Here is a 21,682-nt window from a genome sequence, read left to right on the forward strand (position 1 = left end):
AATGTGCATCACACATAACATAAAATATTTTATATTATTTATATTTTATATTATTTATATTTTATATTATTTACATCATTTATATTATTTAAATTTTATATTATTTATATATTTAATCGACGAGTGGCGTGTTACAAGTGGAATTGTCTTGTGTGTAAGCAATCGTAATTGGAACAAATTCTCGAGGTTAAAGTAAATATATGAAAATGACAATTCCCACACTATAAACATTGACACGAAGGACTTATTTTTCTATATCGAAAATTGATTTCATCGCAATGATAATTATCGGTTATCTATTTTTTAACGCGCGCCCAGGATGGACGCTCGCGCGACACGTCACTGCGTAGATTCTCGTACACATCCAAACGGAAGCGCTATTGATTTTCCGCGCGACGCTTTCGACGTCGGTGCGCACGTTTGCACGCACACGCACACACGCGCGCGCGGAGGGCGCGCGCTTCGTTTTCGTCCGCGAGATCGTCGAAAATTCGCGTCGATCCGAGAGAGAGAGAGAGAGAAAGAAACTTGAAGGGAGAAAAAAGGAGCGTGAAAAGAAAAGAGGAAAAAAAAATACAGTCACGCTAGTCGCGACGAAAGTCCGAGCGGGAATCGACCTCGTTGTTAGTCCGCACGTAAAAGTGACGTAAGACCGACCGTCGTGAATTTGACAGTCGCGCGCCGCGACGGGCAGCGGGTCAGGGGGTTGACGTTCGGGGAGGCGCGCTCCGCGCTAGTTTGCCGCGTCGGTCGGTTCGTCGCGATTCGTGACAGGCGTGTAATCGACGAGGGAGAAAGAGAGACGGAACGAGGGACGAAAGGAAGCGTCGTCCTCCCTCCGTTCGTGTCCGAGTGTACTCGCCGCCGCCGGAGTACCGGACGCACGAACGTACGCACGCACGCACGTACGCACGCACGCATACGAGAACGCGCGAGTGACAGCCGCGAGGAAACGATCGTCGAGCGAGCTTCCCCGTCGTCCGTGTGCGGTCGTCGGGCGATCGAACGGGGTTCCGGAGCCGAGGAGGGAAACTTCCAGGGTCTTCGGCCGCAGCAGGTTACGCATTTTTCGGGATGCATATCTTCGGTTTTCCGCCCTTCGCCCTCCGCCCCGTCCTCGTCCGGGACGATGCGGTTACCGCGAACGTCGCGTTATGTCGATACGATCGGGGTTAGTGTTGTCACCTGGGTCTCTTCTCGTTGCAGTTTCGCTTTACCTCCCCTTCCTTCGTTCCAGAGCATACCCGCGCTCTGATTTGCGACAGTGTGGAAAAGTTGGAATAAAAATAGCATCATATTTAATAAAAATATGTACGAGAATCTTTCTCTCAAAGTCAGATATCAGACTAAACTTGAATTTAAATCGTTATCTTGCAAGGGATGGATCCCGTTGAACTGTCAAACTGGCAGTGTCAACGCGCCTCGAAATGTCACGCTCGACGAGTTTCAATTTCTAAAGAACAATGTTCTCCCTTCGGATCCTTGCAGCGTCTGTATGAAAGTTCAGTCGTGAAATGACTATTTCGCGACGCGAAATTGCCTAATGAAGGTGCTTTGTAGTCGAAACGAATCATCGGAATCGCTCGGAAATGAAATACGTAATCGTTGTGTATCCGCAATATTGTACGATATTACAAACTCGCGTGATTTCAATGATAACGAAAATTACAGGGATGAGATTCGACGTGATCGATTGGGTGATCATTATATCGGGGGAGTATGTGGCACATATACACATATACACACACATATGACAATGATAATTTCCTGCGATATATAATATAAATATTTCTGAACTACTTTTTCACGATACATCTATGTCTATCGGATGTATAGTAGTCGTTTGTATCTAAGGGTCGTTAGTTTCACTATTGAGGAATATTTCAGTGCTCCATCGCGCAATTACCCTGATTGCTCCTGTAATTTTGGTAAATTCACGTTTCGATGTCACACACGAGAGAACCGTCCTTACTTCTGCCAATGCAAACACAGATGATAGGTAAGATGTATCTAGCATCTTTGTATACATCGAAAATGAGATTTATCGAAATTGCGCCCGTGTTTGCTCGGAAAATTCCAGTTTAATTCGCAAATCATTTTCGCGTTCTCGATCGAGATAGCGCGTCTCCCATTCAAGCCGACAAAATCCACAAAAAAATTACGTTTTTTAAATTAATTTTTATATTTTATAACTTCAAATATCAGATATTAATTGAAATTCTCTCTCAATTGTTTTACATCGCATTATATAAGATTATATAAGATTTTTAATTGTATTTTAATTATATGTAATTTTTAATTCTATTTTATTTTATTATATGTATTTTATTATTGTTATATTTTATATGTATTTTATTATTATATTTAAATTTTTAAAAAATCTATTTTCTTCGAATCGTATTACCTTTAAATAAGATTTATCAAATCTGTTTTACCTGAGATTGCATTTTTTATATTTTATATCTTTTCTCTCTCCCACTCTATAACATATTGACTATTTCATTTTAATACCAATTCGGTTCTGTCAACTTTAGCTTTATCCTTCTTAGCTACCCTCTAAGAAATATATTTATATAAAAAATGTATATTCGGATATGTGTGTGGAAGTGGAAAAAAACTGCAGGAAGGTACAGGAGACGCGAGTGAAACGAACAGACTTTTCACGGACGATGAACGCGACCCTTGTAAGCAGTGCACATGGTCGCACCGGTTGCAAGAGGAAGGGGTGAATTAGTTCCTCTAAAATTGCATTATGCATTAGATCTCCTACACATTTGTGCACAAGAGTGTATATTATTCATATACATTCTCGGAACACATAAATATATAAGCTGGGAGGGTATCGCGGGAAGAGGGAGATATCGAGAAAGTGCACGAGATAACGAAAGCAGACCCGCGGCATAAAGTTGTGTAGGAGGAAGGGACACATGCGGTAGAATGCGGCTTCGTGGGTGTCGTCATCGGGGAGTCTACGTCACGAGATACGCGCGGAAGGACGGACGGATGTAACCTTTCGTGGGTTCAGATTATTAACCGCGTGGGCGAAGCGCGGAACGGAGATCTATGGCGTGCGCATCATTTATACGAGGTGTTCCCAGACCACGTCGGATGTCCTTCTCGTGGCACAGACTTCATCTCAAGACGATTCTTTCTCGACGAAGATATCAATTCTTCAAGTCGACTTTTCGAAAGAACTAGAGAAAGAGACAACGATATTAATTATTTCAAAATTAAGAGATTTTATATTTTAATTCATTTATAGATTAATTATTAACGATTAATTCATTTAATTCATTTATAGATTAATTATTAACGGTTTAATTAAGGATTAATTTATTAGAAATATAAAAGAAACGATGCCTCGCGCGATATCTTCAGAAAAGAAAGATCGCCTTGAAAAGGGCCGATTAAAAGGACATCAGAGGTGATTCTGTGGGATACTCGGTACAACTTTTGCGTGTCGTGCGACAGGTCGAGTGGTGATCGGGGGTTGCGAGGAAAAGAGTGATCGTCTCGTACACATACACCTCTCGCTCCCCGTCCCTTCCCCTCCCGCGCCCACCCGTTCACCCCCCCTTCCCCCGTCGTCTACCTCGCTCTCTTCGTGCGCAAGGGACCCCGAGCGTCGGGGGTTTACGTTGCCGGGACGGCAGATGTCAGGATGCCGGAGCAGAGCAACGACTATCGTGTGGTCGTTTTCGGGGCGGGCGGTGTCGGCAAGAGTTCCCTCGTGTTGCGTTTCGTGAAAGGATCCTTCCGCGAGTCCTACATACCGACCATCGAGGATACTTATAGACAGGTAAGCGTGAATCGGCCATGCACGCGCCAACGTGCTTCCAATCCAAAGAGTGCATGTCCCTGCATTTTATATATTTTTTACAGTCGGCGGCAATCTTTCCTCTATTAATTAACGTAATTAATTAGAGATAATGATTACGTGTTGGAGAGAAATTTAAATAAACCAAAAACTTGTGAATTCTCTGCTTCTCTCTTTTCTTTTTTTTTTTTAATAATGATAAAGATAGAAAATTGATATTCTATAACTAGAGATTTAAATATTCGTAGAAATTAAATGATTTTAATCAAGTCAATTGATTTTAATATTTGATTTCAATATTTAATTACGATATCATAATGTATTAATTTGATTTAGATTGCAATCTCTGAAAAAAATAACCAAACGTCTTTGCTGGCATCTGTATCGCCATAAAATTATAGATCTGAGAGAGAGATTCCGTCGTAAATTATGGATGGTGTAAAACAGGCTTTACGTAGTGTCGGACATTACGTAGATAGTAATTTCCGCGTCGAAATTTAACGATTAATCGAATGTCCTCGTGGCTCGCACGCGCACACCGCGGGATTGCGATAACTTTGTCATTTACGAATTTAATATTTCCATTCGTATATCTCCGGCCAATAATATGTAGATGATGAATAATAAGACATAAAGAGACGATAAAGACATTAAATTTACGAATGATTCGCGGTTGTAACATCGTTATTATCTAAAGCATGCTTTAGTAATAGTAAAGATATGCAATTATAGTAAAGTAGAATTAGTACTATAATAATGTAAGCTAATCGGGAAATATAAGTAGAAAGCATGTACATTGCATATTATGATTGTTTCACCTTTCATAAAAGAGAGGGAGAACATCGTATCATATAGAGTAAATTAATTACATACTCTATCACATGTGATATACGAGGTAAATAATAAGATTTACCGCATAAACTCTACATACTCTGTTTTTAGAAAATTGAGATCTTTGCGTAACGTTATTCTCATCTACGTATAGATACAATTCGTATATGTCAAGCTCCAATTATTCGTAAAATAACGCGACAATAATTTCGCGATCATTAATTATCTCGACATATATAATATATAAATTTTATCTATAATATTTATTTATAATATATAAATTTTACAATATATAAATTTATTAATATTATATATTAATTACATATTAATAAATTATTATATATTATTATATATTAATTAATTAATTAATTAATTAATTAATAATATTAATATATATATATATATAAATTTATTAATATTATATATTAATTATATATTAATAAATATAAATATGTACATTGTAAATTTTAAAAAAGATACACGTGTGCACGAGGTATATGTTGCAATAACGATGCTGGTGGGACTCTCGCTGTGTACGCGACGAGAAGTGTTATCAATGAAATCGCGCGGGACTCGAATATCATTTACGATTCGACTCGGCTCGATCCGCGATCACGATGAGATTCATGGGAGAGTCGAGTCGAATCGATCGATCGAATCGAGACCGTCGCGCGATCCAATGTTTGTGTACGGTATTTCAGGTGATAAGTTGCGACAAAAATATATGCACACTTCAAATTACGGACACAACGGGGTCCCATCAGTTTCCCGCTATGCAGCGGCTTTCTATAAGCAAGGGTCACGCCTTCATCTTGGTGTACTCGGTATGCTCACGGCAAAGCCTCGAGGAGCTACGACCGATTTGGGCCGTGATAAGGGAGCTTAAGGGCCAGGATATCTCGCAGATACCCATCATGTTGGTAAGAACTCGCCACTCGGCCCTTCCATTTCTTTCGGCTATAAATTTCACTCCTAACTATAAATTCATTCTCCCGATTGATTTTCTTTTTATATAGATGTATATATCCGACTTGTTCTATATATTTGAAAGAATAATCGTATAGTTCTTGAATGTGACATTATTTCACGACATCGATTCTATAATAAATTCTTGCAGAAGCTTGCGTAATACTTGGAATCATTGCGATGCGTTTTTACGACTTTGTTATTTATTATCTATCTTGATCAATTAAAAAAAATAATTCCTTCATCTAGCAATACTTTCGTCGATTGAAATTCGACAATGAATAATTTCTATAAAGTCAAAGTTGAAGAAGCGTTAAGTATTTATCAAATTTCTTTTTTTATTGTAAAATTTATCTAAAAACCTCAATACAAAATTGAAGTATTGTAAATTAATATCGACTATTATGAAATGATATTATAATCGACTTTGAAGTTTATTTAGTTTCTTTTTCTACTGAAAAATTTATCTAAAATTCGCAATCAATATTGAAGTACTTTAATTAATTTACTTGCCTATTACAAAAATATATAATAATCTGATTGACTTTCAAATTTACCAAATTTTTTTTTATTGAAAAATTTATCTAAAATTCGCAATCAATATTGAAGTACCTTAATTAATATACTTGCCTATTACGAAAATATATAATAATCCGATTGACTTTTAAGTTTATCGAATTTTTTTACTGAAAAATTTATCTAAAATTCGCAATCAATATTGAAGTACCTTAATTAATATACTTGCCTATTACGAAAATATATAATAATCCGATTGACTTTTAAGTTTATCGAATTTTTGTATTGAAATATTTATCTAAAATTCGCAATCAATATTGAAGTACTTTAATTAAAATACTTGCCTTACGAAAATATATAATAATTCGACCGACTTTCAAGTTTACCGAGTTTCTTTTTCTACTGAAAAATTTCTCTGAAAATCTCAATATTGAAGTAAATTAATTTATTTTTGCACGAGAAACGGCAATTTGAATTTTCTTCCCTCGGAAAAAATTTGGTGTCTCGTTTACCTTTTGACGTCGTGCGACTCAGGTCGGGAACAAGTGCGACGAGAGCCCGTCGGTGCGCGAGGTGTCGATGAGCGAGGGCGCGGCCGAGGCGGCTAATTGGGGCTGCGGCTTCCTGGAGACCTCGGCCAAGACGAATCACAACGTGGATGCCCTGTTCCGAGACTTGCTCACCCTCGAGAAGAACCGCTCGGTGTCGTTACAGCCGGTGCAGAGCAACAACGCTATAAGACTCAAGGAGAAGTGTGCCGTTATGTAAAATCCGTCACGCTCATCCGCGTTGTATCGCGAACGACGCACCGCATCACGCGATGATTCTCGGCGAGGTACCTCTGTATATTCGTTCTGGGGATCGTTACTTTTTCGAGACCCTCGCCGATCCGATCTGATAATCTCAATAAACGACGGGACGACTTATTAGCGATTTAAATTCCCTGCGACGACTTCCGTCTATCGAGAACCCGTTAAAGTTTACCGTATGACGTATCGTATTCAAGTTACAAAGGCGAAACTTAGAAACGAAAATATCTCCGCGAAACTTCGAATTCTAGAAATAATTTTCTAAGAATCCTCTCGAGAGAGAGATTTAGAATTTCGAATTCTATAAGAACGATTCTGGATTAATTTAATGGTTTAATTCGTCCGGCGAGAGGAGGGCGAGTATTTTTATTCGAACGAAGGCAAGTTACTCGAATACGTGTGCGCGTTGCTCGTCGATAGGGGAGGTGTGTGCGAGAAGCTTCTTTTAGTTTAAGTTTAATACTTTACGCAGGGTAGATTATTCGATCCGCGTATGATTTTTTTTGTACCCGATGATAACAAATTATTCGCGTTTCCGCTCTTATTTTTCTCGACTTCACCACGGAAATCGTCCCGCGGTAATCTCGATCTGCAACGAGCGTAATCGACAAATGCGACGTCACTTTTTTTTTTTCATTATCTTCGAAAATAAGTCGCGTGTTTCGCGAGTTCTGTTCTGGCACGGGAAGAGCCTGGTGTTAATTATAATAATATTATTGCAATGTTCTGCAACATAAATACCGATCATTATACCACACGACATATCATCCTAAATAAATGATAAGAAGATTCTGATATTTTATAGGAAGAATTAATTTTTATAGAAGAGATTTGTACATCGTATTATTGCGAAGGACGTAATTTACCGGTTCCATATTTTTTCAAAAAATTTTTTGCACAGATATTATATATTTTTTTCAATTTAAATATTTAATTGATATTTTTTATAGATAAATAAAATAAACATATATATATATATATATATATATATATATATATATTGTGGGATTGATTGTGATAATGATAACATGTAATAGTAATTTGTAATGTAAAAACCAAAAAAAATTACATATTGACAATTAATTCGGGATATATCGTAGCGACAGAGCCCGAGTTTTTATCGCGATTCTTATAATCGCTTCTCGTTATAATTAACTCTTCCAAGCTCTTCAATAGCGGCAGGTAAATTAGTAATTTTTTCAATAAGCTCTTGTTTATACGCAGCGCCGAAAAGACCCCGATGATTAGCGTCGTGTGAAATGCACGCGAGCTTGCTTAATAGTCGATTTTATCAGAATGATCACTCGCGAAATTGTCGCTCTCTTCTTAATTTTTACAAACACCATTTCTTTTGCATAAGCAACGAATTGTTATGAAAGATTGACGAATACCAGGCGCCATTTCTTCGCACGATTTTAGCACTCGAATTTCCTCCGATAAGTCGCTCTGTTTCAAGACGATCTATGGCAAAGGGCAACCATATAACTCTTCCTCTTTTCAAAGAGATTGATTTATTTGATCCATCATACAATACACATATATATGTATGCATATCAATTCAGTAAACCATATTGAATCTGAAAAATGTTGAAAATATGGATTCGGTAAAATATATCGAGCTGGGTGCAAAAGAGAGAGAGAGAGAGAAAGAATAAAACATAAATTCAGTAAAATATTGATGTTGAAATCTGCAGCAAAATACTGTTGTGAGATTGTTATAGAAATGAATTATTATCGAATATAGATGCCTAGTGAAATATGCTGAAAAATAGGAAGAATGCGCGGAATGAAAATGTTATAAAAGAGGATTTATTCTCAAGAAGTCAGTTCTATACATGGTGACCCTTGTCCATAGATTCTCTCAATTTAATGATGTGCTAAATCGATAATTGTAGACGCGATGGTGCCCTTCCATGAAAATTCCGCAATGCTCCGCAATCTGAGACTACCGCATGACGATTAGAGGGTTTGGTGTAATGCGCGCGCGTCAGAGTTTTTTTTTCGCGAAGATGACAAGAGAGAGAGAGAGAGTATGTGTGAGATTGAATGAGAGAAAGGGAGAGAGAGAAAGAAATGTGTATGCAAATGATGACGAACAACAAGTAGATAAGAGTTGTTACGAGATTGGTTTTTGTTGAATAGTTGTAAGAGAATTTTGTAATAACTATGCTAATTATATATAGAGTTATAAAAACAACAAACAGACATACACACACACACGTACACATACACGTCGCACACAATAACATATACGATATATACACACACGCAGATGCAAGTTGTGTTAACGTATATCATTATGCGTGCAGATTCACATACACGACACGCGTAAGCACAGATCTGTTGACGGATGCAAAAGAGATTACGAGATTGTAGCTGTACATGCGATTATGCGAGTTACACGTTTTCCATATCGACGCAACGTTTTTAATGTATTTTCTTTTTCTTTTTCATGGATAGATCGCATCCGATCGTGACATTTCTAGACATTCCCACGGAAGATTTCTAACAAACGTAGATAATTAGCGAGTAACCGTACAATTTCCACGAATCCTCATTTTCCCGCCCCCGCTCTCCGCCTTCTCCGCAGCTCAAATTAAACGTGTCTATAATTTCCTTCGTCGCGATTACCCTTATCAACCCCATTTTACGGATATATCAAGATAGACCGGAGAGCGCTTCTTCCTCCTCGACTCAATGTTCCTCAACCCTGTCGCGACGTCGTCGATGTCGTGGCGATCGATGTTTAATACACGTCGCCCCGAAGCTAACGATGATGTTGATAATGACCATGATGATCCGCCGCCTGCACTTGAACGCGTCTCGATTACTAGTTTCACGTTTGAAGGGCCGTATTTATAGTCGTCGATACTCGAGTGGTGTCTCGAGGGTACGTCGAGTGATGTGCATACAATGAATCTAAATTCGAACCGATACGTTCATATATATTCGCGTCCTCGGAATAATATCCTTGCGATCGAATGGAAATTTCATTTTCAGACTCGAAAAAGGATTTTAATTTGCAGATTTTAAAATCTATCCACTACTCCATCTCTTTTCTTATCATTTTTTTTTATCTCTTTCTAATAATAAGTATATTATAAATCTTTTTCATTTTCTCCTTTCGTTTTATATTATATGACAGTATTGTTTTATTTATTTCATAATTTACTTCTTATATATATATATATACTCTTTCTCTCTTTATATATATATATAATGTTCTGAAATAAAATCTTCAATTCCTTATCCGTTGCTCTATTTATTTAATCTATTGTTTAATCATGCTACATGTATATAAATGTATACGGTCGAAAAGGTTGTCGCGAGATCGACGGATAGGTAATGACGTTTGCGAAATGTAGCTAGGCAATCTGATCTCGAAATTGGAAAGCTTCCTTTGAACAAATCGACAATACATTCCCAACCAGGTCGGAGCGTCAGCTGTTGGCAACATCAATGCCATCAATTACAGATCATCGATGCATCGAGGCGAGCCGAGGCTAGAAATGGCTATTGAAGGTATTACGATGGATATCGTCACGAGTATTGATGAGTATCGTTAGAAATAAAAGTCAAGATAATATAACCAGCATAATTTATATATATATATATATATATATATATATATATATATATATCTGATGCAATAAAAATTCGACTTGCGATCATAGCGAATGATGGAAATTCAAATCGAGATTGAACAAATTTTATTTTAAAACAGGCACCTTTTTGCGAGTTATTTTTAAAGGATAATAAATCCTGTCCATTTTAGTGAAAATTTATGATACTTCGAAATTAAAAAAAATATTATCATTCCTAGTCGCGGACACGCTATTCGATGCCTCGTTTTTTCTTTTACATATCTAAAACAAGGACTCGGATTATCCAACGAATTACATGTAAAATCATCTCCCATCCGCGATGAAGAGAACGAATCGAGAGAAGGGAATTTATTCCGCGATATTACAAATTCCTTTCCGCGAAGAATCATGGATTGGCTTTAGATAACTCGAAGGTATTCGATCTCGCGGAAGTGGATTCCTGTCGCGATTCGGTTTGATTCACCTAATTTTCATCCCGACCTCTATTCCCAGCTTCTTGGCTCTCATTCCAGAGAATCCTTGTATTTCCGGCGGAACGACAACTCAGCTTTAAGGGAACGAATCCCTTCCCTTCTGTCGATCGTGTAATTAACGAAACGACAAAGTATATATCTCTCGTATCTCGTTGATATTATTACGAAACGCGCTGAAACGAGATCGTATACGTTGTATACCACTTATACGTATAGTTGTGTATATTATATATCGCTACTACGATTATTAGGCGTGCTTGACTTCGCTTCATCTAGCTAATTATCGCCGTTATCGTCGTACGATATATTCCAGTAAGTTTCCGCGCGTAAATTAATCGAATACGGTAAACACCCCGGTCTCCGGTTTAAACCCCCTCACGATTTCCGGCGCATTCGAGCAAGCGTCAATTTCTCCGATCTCGAATTTCATCGTTACCCTTTATTATAGCGACTCGACGCGTTAGCACTTGCCGTATTCGCGCGAGGCCACATTATAGCCCCAAGATGGTATAATTTCGCGAAAGAGAGGGTCAGAGTTTATCCCTTCCCGGATTTTCCCCGACGACAGAAAGGAACGGCCATCCCTCGCGTCAATCTCGGCGCCATTTTTTACAAAGACACTGTTTATTAAACGATAATATATGCCGTATAAAAAAAAAAAAAAGTAGCGTGTAACGTGTTTAATAATGATCGTTAATAATCCGCCTGAGAGAGAGAGAACTCCTAAGTGTAAATTGTATATAAGATTTTCTATATTCAGATATATCCCGATATATATACGTATATATAAAATGTAAACACACACATACATACACATATGTACGTACCTATTATTATTAGTAGAGGAATAATAGTCGGAGGAGGTGAATTTTTGCGGGCATATCTCTCGATTCCAACAAGTCAAACAAGGCATACATTCGCCGCTACTTTTTAAATCACTTGTTATCAGATTGGTCGATCGATTACGCGCCACACGTAGCATTATTCTGTAATGAATAGGAGAGTAATCACATCCAATTAAGTAGAATAAAATATATATTAAACACAAGCACACGTGCGCGCGCACACACACACACACACACACACACACACACACATTGACACTTTAATTAAAATATATATTGCGCAGACTTCGTCACAAAGGTCTACGTGCGTACCATCGTCTTTATATAGGAAAAGTGCGAAAAAGTGTCGTTTTCTAATGGCTATCGCTTAGCTGTTGAAAATGTTTATCTGTTAGCTGAAGGTGGAATATAAAGTAGGCTAATCGTCGTTTTGAGACATACATACATAGATGATTAAGAAAACGCGACGGCTTTTTATCGATTCCAACACTTTCTTGCAATTTTCTCATGGTAAAAGTAGAGAGAACAAAAATGGGCCGATGTAGATTTTTGCGACTAAGTAGGTAGATTACATATGTATGTACAAGAGTATCTTTTCCCCGACTTCTCGACTTTTCACTAATGTGGGATCGGTTTCTCTTTAACGAAAATGTCGAAACACCAAATGTAAAATTTAGGAAATCAGCGAGAGCGAGGGAGCAACGGGCGTTGGAAAAATCGAGCGTTTATACTCGATTAAAGGAAGAGGTCAAGAAAGGTAAAATATTTCATTGAATAAATGTTCGAGCAGTTAACTCTCGATAATAGAATGTTACCGGGGAAAATGCAGCCAGCGATCGAGCTTTTGCTTTAAAGACAAATCGACCGACAAACTCTCGCCGAAGCATTCGCGGCGGAAATCGCCTGGGATACTCTCTGTATATAGATATAATAGATTCAAATATCCAATATAGAATCTCGTCGAGAGCGAGAGAGAGAGAGAGAGAGAGAAATATTACGAAATCGAGCTTCAAAAATGACAAAATAGCAAGGAAAGGAAGCAAGAGAGAAAAGCAAAAAGGAGCAAATTTACGAGGAGCGAGTGAATATAAAGTTAAAAACGCGAACACGCTATCCTCTTAATTTTTGGGGCCAATTGGTGTAACGAGGGAAAAGACACGTATATACTTGTACATTTGTTATTTAGATTACTTTCGCCATGGGTTTCTTACTCGAATCGCCGGATCGACGAGCGAAACTCTGTCGACTATTAATTTGTAAATACTTACAATTAAAATTAAAATCATTGATGGTGATCCTCTCCTAATAATTATTTAATTAACAACTTGTTATAGAAACTTTCTTCTCTCTATTTCTGCAAAAGGGGTGCCTCCCTGCACTTTCCCGCATAAAACTGTAATTAAAAGAAAAAAAAAAAAGTCAAGCTTCTCTCTTTTTCGCGCGAAAAGCGATCCAAGATCGAAGCACCGTGCCATATGTAATCGTACATCGAGATTAGGATTTCTCTTATTGCGCGAGAGCGACGAGACGAGGGTGTAAGATCGAAGACACACAGATACACGCATACACACACGTGCATCAGATGACAAAACGAAATACACAACGCATCGTGTGATTGCAACAGTAGCTGAAGTATAAGAGTATAAGGGTCTCGAGTGATATTATACGCTTCGTTGACGTAACGCAATGCGCGTGTCTCAACGATATCGAATCTAAAGCTGCGTTATCGGGGAATTTTGCAGTACGCGGTACCTCGAATACGGTAAACGCCGAAAAAAATTGTCGCAATGACTTTTATATTGCGCGTCGTTACGCGTTATCATTATTAATATTATAAGCGTTATGAGATAAAAGTTATCATTGTAAATAATAATTATTGTCAATTATATATGCATTGATTATTAATCTTTATTCTTATTCTAATTATCACTCATTCGTATATCAATAAAAGTGGAGCGAATTGTCTCGCTAAAAAAAGGAAGCGAAAGCAAAAGTTTTTTTCATTTTCATTTCAAGTATTCAACGCGTTCGTTTTAATTGACATACCTGTGTTTATTCTGGGAAAAACTAAAACGTGTTATTTGCATGAATTTTTTAATGTATACAAGAATTAACACGACACCAGCGTTTAGCGTATTCCAAATACGTTATTGCAAAAAGTCTTCATTATCAGTGTAGATAATTAAATACGAACTTCCACGTAAAAAATCCGGCCCGGAGCGTAGTTTGACAAGTGTGCATTGCGGATACGCACGCACCCTTCCTAAATTTATTTCGCACAAATAACGACGACAACGTTAGTGTAACTTATGACGGACCATATCAATAAATCATATCAGCAAACGATAAAAAAAAAAAAGAAAGAAGGAAAGGAGGATATCCTCGATTGTGTGAGCCCGAGGCAAGAGAGGCGAGTGAGTTCTCAACATGTGCTTTTAAATGCAACGAGCTCTCCTGTACAAAAGTATCGCCGCGATTGCGAGCGATCGTTCCTGCTGATAATTTACGTTACATTCGTCGGGGGAAATTCGTACGTGCCGATTTTGTATAGACAAAATTTGTTCGTTTAAATAATCATGCCTACTTATAATGTATGTAAAAAAATGTTGAATTAAGAGATTTATATTTTTTTTAATTAAAATTTTTTCCTCTCTCGTCTATAAAATCATCATAGTCTAATCATCGACTCACTTTAAGAGAGAAAATATAAATCGTGCAACAATTTAGAATTTAAAAATTGTAAGTACGAATTTGCCCCTTGACACGCGTTTGCTTAGGCTTAAGCTTGCCATAAGTAATGATTTGTTATTAAAGCAACTTCCCTCCTAATCTTCTCTCATTAATTGCGCGATGAAACGACATACAACGCTTACAACCGAAATGTGCGAATTAAGAGTAATAATAGACACGAGATAAAGGAAACACGAATAGAGAGAAAAGTCGCGCATGTGGAACGGATTTAAATGATTAAATAGGGATTACTCGACGAAGCCTTTCAAACTGAATAATGTTGGGCTGAATGAGACAGGCAGAAAATTGCAATATCATTAATTTCATATATATAATACGTTATTTTATTCTTATATAATTGTGGAAAAGATCTCCGCCAGTTTCACCCCTTTCTTTTAAATAAAATATCAGAGATCCATATATTCTAGACAGTTTTAATTAAGATTCGAAATGTTAGATTTACTCCGAATTCTTGCTCCACTTTTAGGGCCGCCTCCGTAAAGGCTCTTAATTTCTTCGCATCGATTTTGCGACGTCATTCAGCTCAGAATTTTAAAGTTTGAAAGGCTTTTTAACTGCCGAGTTGGAAGAAGAACAGTCGAGCGTTCAACGACGTGAAAAATTCTCTCACGCATTCAGGACACGCGAGAATGACAAAGCGAAGCGGGAAATCGCGTTGCCACTCTCTGTACACGCTAAATACACACGTTCCACACAATTATTGCGAGAGTGCACGTAGAGAATGGCGCAAAAGGATGTCTAATTATCTATTTAAATAAGCGACCAATACACGCTGGAATAAATAGATTTGTTATTGCGACGAATTTGCTCATTCATTATCAACCGACGAATCGTTTACCAGCTACGAACCTGTACTCGTGAGAATTAAACGATCTTGATTCTTGGCAATGCACTTGTTTCTGTCGGATTATCCTGCTCAGCTTCCATTTCTCGTCCTCGAATCCTTGTCACTTGATTTTAGAAAGATAGATGAATTAAAATGTATAATATATTATGCGATATAAAGCGAAGTCAGTTTTAGAGAATTTCCAATTATTCTAAAATTTAATTTCTCTGGCTTGATCTCATTCTTGATGAAGACCTTCTTAAGAGTAAGAGCAAATGTATGGTGCGCTAAATTTAATATGAATTTATATATTAAGAAATTTAATATATAATTTATATATTAAGAAATTTAATATATAAATTTAATATTAAAAAATGAAATATGTTACATTCGATTATAACATTTAATTATTCTCTAAAATTGCATTTGCTTAGTTTTTTTATATATTAATCTTCCGTTTAATTCGCGTTTCTTCCCATCCTTGGCGGGATGTAACACTGGAAAATAAGGTAAAATCACACACATACGAACGTACATATACTAGCGAATTTATCCGCGATTACGATACCCTATGCGAGATCTCTTGTCTCGCGGTAGGAGTGGCGACAAGGGTAAACACGACGGAACCAATCGCCGAGGAAGGGTGGTCCAGCCGGTGTTTGTCTTCTCCTCCGTTCCTGGGGATGCTATGGAAGAGCCTAAACATCGTGTACATCCGCGGCCAATCGAACCGAATCGCCGACAAGCCGGAAGAAACGAAATCCCTCAAGTCGACTACTAGATCGCTCCGAACTCTTTTCGCGCAGTTTCGAATTAACAATCGCCAAGAACTGGCGCGCGAAAACGCCATGTGTCACAATCCTCACCTTCTTCGCATTGTTCGTTTAATTTCTTCGTGCGTCTTGTTAGCCTTTTTCAAGATAGAAAGTTGAATATTCAACTATATAACCGCAAGGGTTCTTTTATCTTAAAATTATCAAGCATTGATAGTTAATTGCATAGAAGATTTTTCCATAATTAATCATTTACATACGTAATTGTTAAAAGTTTCAGTATATATTCACATATGATTAACGTGTGGATGTTTATCTGTCAATGTTCAACTACCAATTCAAAAGAAAATTTTCTACATGCATATCAATAATTCTAACAACAAAGTTGCGACGCGAATATTGCTCGTTATTCGAATACTTTTCGAGTATTTATAGTAAAGACGGGCGCGAATATAGATAAATAAAATAATCGAAATATTTTTATTGATACGATTCTATGACATTCGTGTGTGATAAAGCATATATGAACGATCGGAAATAAGTAAAAAAAATCAATCAATATTCAATTCGCGGGGAAACATCACCATGCTTCGTGGCAGAAACAAGAATAGGGTGGAAAACAACGAGAACAACGAGGGAACGGACAGTAAACAGAGGAGACCGAAATGCGCTCGTTGCAGAAATCACGGTCTCATCTCGTGGCTGCGGGGTCACAAGCGAGAATGTCGTTACCGGGAATGCCTGTGCCCTAAATGTTCACTGATCGCTGAACGGCAGCGTGTGATGGCCGCCCAGGTAAGCAAGAATCTCCAAATCGGTTAAACGATCGAAAATCCTCCCTCTTTCTTTGTTTTAATCTAAAAATAAATTCTACAATTCTACAATTCTTTTCTCATTTTCATTTACTCGAATATATTAAAAAATTACGAAAATGTCAAATCTGAAGCGAATACCATTCGCGAGTGCAAGAATGTCACGTATTCTTGCTTCACTCTCGCAGTCTACTAATTTAGTACGCGCGAGAATTATCTTTGCGCTTTGAGCAACGTAAGGAAAATGTGAAAGAAAAATGTCAATTCGCTGCACGCGCAATTGAGCGTAATTAACGCGCCTCCGATATTTTATTTCGCACGATTCACCCTCGATATTTAAAGGGACGTCCGATCGGAGCTCGTTATTGTCAAGCTGTTGATGGAAAGAGAATCTCGCGCACAGTTCCTTTCTGTAAAAAAAAAAAAAGAAAAATTTAAATTCATGCCGTGATTAATTCATTTATTTCGAAAAAAGAGGTAATATCATGAAATCAAATTGCGTAGCAGATGAAAAACAAAAGCTGCGAGCCCTCTGGTTTTAATTCTGCAAATTGCAATTTCTAACAGCAACGATATTTAAATTATGCGTTATTACACGAGAAAATTCATTTTTATTTTCTTCTTTCAATTTTATAATTTCTTTCACTCATTCTCTTTTTGTCAGAAAAATTGACGCTGAATAAATTAATCACGAAAGGATTTAAGATTTCATCTCAAGTGGCATTTTTCAAATCTTTGTCGGAATAATCGCAAATGAATAATGGCTAAAGTCATCAATCTCTCGAATTTGGCAATATGATCGTATGCATAATGCAACATATCGCCGCTCGATTCTCATTCTCGAGAGGACGGAAACAGGCGACAAGAGGAGAAAGCGGGGGGAGAAGGGAGAGGGGACAGCGAGATAAATTAAATCCATTAACGCTCGGTATAGCGTTTCATTTCTGTTTGCATAGGCATTATGACACTCGATACTTTGTTTGCGGCGAGACTCTCGATGCGGTAAACGTTCGCGCTACCCCTGGTATCTTGAAACGAAAATAGTCGATGCGAGAAACTCGCGGTGGGGTTGCGGTCAAAAACAAAATACACGCCCGTGATCATCCATCTAACGATAATTGCCGGTGTACGGCCGAGCAAACCGCGCGCGGTTTTGCCGCGAGAAAGTTTCACGCGAACTCTGTAATCCGCGATGATTAACGCGACCGTATCACTCGGAGAAGTAATATTATCGGGATTATACTGGGGGTACGCGGCTTACTGAATTCTACATAAACGAACACGCTTATGGCATTTACGTTTTACGTTTTTTTGCAATCCGACAAGTCTCACCAAAAATTCATGAAAAAACCTTTCATCCTTTAGAGCAGCGTTTCTCAAACTGGGAAACCATATCAATGGAATTGCAAAATAAAACAACTTAATTTTATGTAAAAGGAATAAAATACATTTTCTGAGAAGAACAAACACATATTTAATTAAACACATTTATAAGAACATTTATTTAAAAATTGGACACATTTAAGAACTACTTTATTAAAAAATTACAGTTCAAAGTCAAATTTTTTAAATAAAAACTGTTTGAATTATAATCGGTTATATAAATTTCTATTAATATTAAATTTTTGTTAGGGGGATAAAATATTAATTTTATTATTTTTATTTTAAGGAATCATGGGGGTTACAATATTTGAGAAACGTTGTTTCAGAAAATATCAGAAAATATCACTTTTATGTGACACGAAATAATGACTATTATGTGATATTAATATATATAATGATGATATATTAATATAACAGACATACTGTATTATGTTAAATGATTAATATATTATATATAACATTATATTTTATATTAATAAATTATATATATATATATATATATATATATAAATTATATGTATATTATATATTAATATATTATACATTATTAAATTATATTATTTGATTCATATTCTGTAAATGAGACTCTTTGTAGCAAATGCTATTGTAGCGAGTCGGAAAGAACATGTGGCGATGTGATCGGCCGAATGAAATCGGATAGTTATACCTTTCAATGATCGAACGAGATTGGAGAAAATGGAACGAAGAAGCGGTTAGTAGATTCTCTCGGCATCAGCGACGTGAAAGATTATTGCGGGTGGTCCAGCTTGGAATAACAGCGCGGTAAATGCGCCCCGTACATAAGCGACGGGTCCATTTATAAGTCATGATCCATCACGATTCGATCTCTATATACTTGCTATCTATAAGGATTTATATATGACATATGTGCTTCTCTCTATTAATTATGTTATGTAGAACCGCAGATCAATATCATATTTTTATTCGTTTCAATCTTCGTTATTTTATTCCTCTGTAATTAATTTTTAATCAGCCCGAAAAGAAGTATATACTAGAATATCTTGTTGTAGCGTGATGTTTAAAAATTTGTTTGTTACTTAGAATGCATTTCAATTATAATTAAAAATATATATATAATGTATATATTATTTTTTCTTAATAAAATAATTTCCAGTATTATAAATTTTCTTTTAAAGATTTTTGCATCTCTTATTTTTAATAAATTATATTTACGAGATAATGTAATCTTCTGTATTAAAATTCATTTGCTTTTAAACAGCGTGGAAGAATTTAAATTTAATTTTTCCAATATCAAGAAATAAAAACAAAAGGCTAATAAAAGCTCTTTACTATATAAATTTTTTTTGATGCGCTGAGTATTTTTACCTTATTGCTAAAGATAATTCTAAAGTAGATCGAAATGTCCGGAACTATTTATAATTATATTAAAAAATGTTATAATAAACTATTTTTATGATCACATCCGCGCTTGACTTCTTTGCTTTTTGTCTTTATTTTTTAACATTTTGTATTATTAAACTATGTCATTACCACGTATTTGGTTTCATTTTATAATTAAAATTTTTCCATTCGAGATGGATTGAAACAGCTATTTTCGACAAGGTTGCCCTAAAGAGACAGCAAGCTGCGGAGGACGCGATCGCCCTTAAAATGGCAAAGGTAGCGACCGGACAGAAGCTCGATCGACTTCCGCCAGGGAAGATCTTCGGAATGTCTGTGACGGAGCCAAAATCAACGGTGAATCAAGATGAAGATGCAATTCTCACTTCGAAGAAACTCGATAAAATTCCCGAGGATTCCAAGGATCTTCCATGTGCATCGACCAACGATGCTTCTCGTCTGCAAAATTATTCTGTACGTACAAAATAAAATTTAAAAAAAGACGCAAAATAAGAGTACTCGAGTCGCATTCAATTCAGTTTGTTAATTAAACATCGTTAATGCAAACACGGTTCACCATAATTATCTTTTATAATTCACTCTTAGGACGACTTGGAAAATTGTTCGAAATCCAAAAGTCTTCTCTTCGATACGAGCAAGCTGGAGAGTTCCAAACAATCCATCCCGGTGTCTCAGACCTCCGTGGAAACTCTAGCCCGTCTCTTCCCGAACACCAAGTTGTCGGTCTTGCAACTGGTGCTGCAACGCTGCGGCCAGGATCTGCTGAAGGCGATCGAGTACTTTGCCAGCGATAGCCTGGGTATCGTTGAACCAGCCATATCCACTATTGGTCACGCGTCCTCGGCCTTTCGACCTCCGCAGACGACGATCAGCGTCGACAGCGGTCCTGGGGAACAACAGCAACCGATTTCCGGTACGATGCTGGCACCGATCTATACCAGCCTGTCCAGAAACGTTTACGGGGACGCGGGTTACTGCCTGTTGAACATCCTGCCGACCGCGGAGCAGCTCGCCAAGGGTACCGATCTGCCGATCGCGAAAACCGCAGCCGAGCCTCAGGAGGCCGTTGCGCTAAATTTTCGCTACAACAATTATTTTACTCCCGTGCAACAACAACTGAGAGACGCGCACTTGTGCGCGCAAGTGGCGGCAGATCGATTGTCGGCTGCTAGATCAGCTGGCATCCTTCATCATCTTCCACCTGCCGTACTGCCAGGCATCCCTTGCGTGCAGCCGAATTGCGCGCAGTGCAATTACAAATTTGCATGAATCTTTTTTCTGAAGAATATAGTTAAGAAATAGATTAAGAAAAGAGAAATATTTATCTCGGATAATCGTTGGAGAAGGAAATCTCTTGATGTTAATTTCGTTAAAGAAAGTCTCATAAAAAAAAAATAAAAAATTAAAACTTCGTAATTTTTTGGCCATATTTCAAAGGCTCGTGTCTTTTTTTTTTGATTGAAAAATGATAGTTGCATAGAAGTTATAAAAAAAGCGAGGGTAAAGATATACATTGGTACATGAAATTTCGTTCTACATATGTCGACCGATTTTTAATTATTACATAAAAGAAAAAGTGACAATTTTCTGGGCGCAGGAGAAAGAGGAAACAACGCGATAATTGAAAAGAAACGCGAAGCAATCGCGGACTCAACAATAGGGACGGAATCGCAGATACCATTGGGGGTAAATTCGTCGTATTTGTCGAAGTAATAGGGCGGCGGTAATCTAGTTAGAAATATTTGATCCACCATCGTGTATAAACAACACCGGTTGGTCAATCGTACCGTAGTCGAAGCCGCGCCGCGAGCGATTTACTTTGGCTTTGGTTTTTCAGGGAAGGAGAAAATACCGTACGTTGCCGTATCCTCAACCTCTCCCCTCTTATTTCG

The 21,682-nt window shown here is 37.4% G+C and overlaps 2 protein-coding genes across 3 annotated transcripts; both read left to right on the forward strand.

Annotated features, from left to right (window-relative positions):
• The first annotated feature begins 251 nt into the window (after positions 1-251).
• On the forward strand, positions 252-7,625 carry LOC105255986 (GTP-binding protein Di-Ras2). Of its 2 annotated transcripts, XM_011265583.3 has the most exons (4): positions 252-1,057; positions 3,472-3,799; positions 5,350-5,568; positions 6,665-7,625. In XM_011265583.3, exons 2-4 carry the CDS (start codon positions 3,662-3,664, stop codon positions 6,896-6,898), a joined length of 591 nt encoding a protein of 196 aa, XP_011263885.1. In that variant the 5' UTR covers positions 252-1,057; positions 3,472-3,661; the 3' UTR covers positions 6,899-7,625. The 2 variants fall into 2 exon arrangements, with proteins under 2 accessions (XP_011263885.1, XP_025268714.1); XM_025412929.1 differs by lacking the exon at positions 252-1,057 and having other exon boundaries at positions 3,350-3,799.
• A 9,142-nt stretch (positions 7,626-16,767) lies between these two features.
• Positions 16,768-21,132, forward strand: LOC105256001 (doublesex- and mab-3-related transcription factor A2). Its single transcript, XM_011265602.2, has 3 exons — positions 16,768-17,007; positions 19,992-20,243; positions 20,376-21,132. The coding sequence occupies exons 1-3, from the start codon at positions 16,798-16,800 to the stop codon at positions 21,057-21,059; spliced, it is 1,146 nt and encodes a 381-aa protein (XP_011263904.1). The 5' UTR covers positions 16,768-16,797; the 3' UTR covers positions 21,060-21,132.
• The last annotated feature ends 550 nt before the right edge of the window (positions 21,133-21,682 follow it).

The sequence above is a fragment of the Camponotus floridanus genome, unplaced genomic scaffold (genome assembly GCF_003227725.1).
Source record: "Camponotus floridanus strain SB8 unplaced genomic scaffold, Cflo_v7.5 scaffold59, whole genome shotgun sequence".
In the NCBI taxonomy this organism is placed as follows: Eukaryota; Metazoa; Arthropoda; class Insecta; order Hymenoptera; family Formicidae; genus Camponotus; species Camponotus floridanus.

Coding starts and splice junctions, on each gene's coding strand:
- LOC105255986 (XM_011265583.3), top strand. CDS start 3,662: ATGCCGGAGCAGAGCAACGACTATCGTGTGGTCGTTTTCGGGGCGGGC. Junction 3,800..5,349: donor TCGAGGATACTTATAGACAG/GTAAGCGTGAAT, acceptor ACGGTATTTCAG/GTGATAAGTTGCGACAAAAA. Junction 5,569..6,664: donor CGCAGATACCCATCATGTTG/GTAAGAACTCGC, acceptor CGTGCGACTCAG/GTCGGGAACAAGTGCGACGA.
- LOC105256001 (XM_011265602.2), top strand. CDS start 16,798: ATGCTTCGTGGCAGAAACAAGAATAGGGTGGAAAACAACGAGAACAAC. Junction 17,008..19,991: donor AGCGTGTGATGGCCGCCCAG/GTAAGCAAGAAT, acceptor ATTTTCGACAAG/GTTGCCCTAAAGAGACAGCA. Junction 20,244..20,375: donor CTCGTCTGCAAAATTATTCT/GTACGTACAAAA, acceptor ATTCACTCTTAG/GACGACTTGGAAAATTGTTC.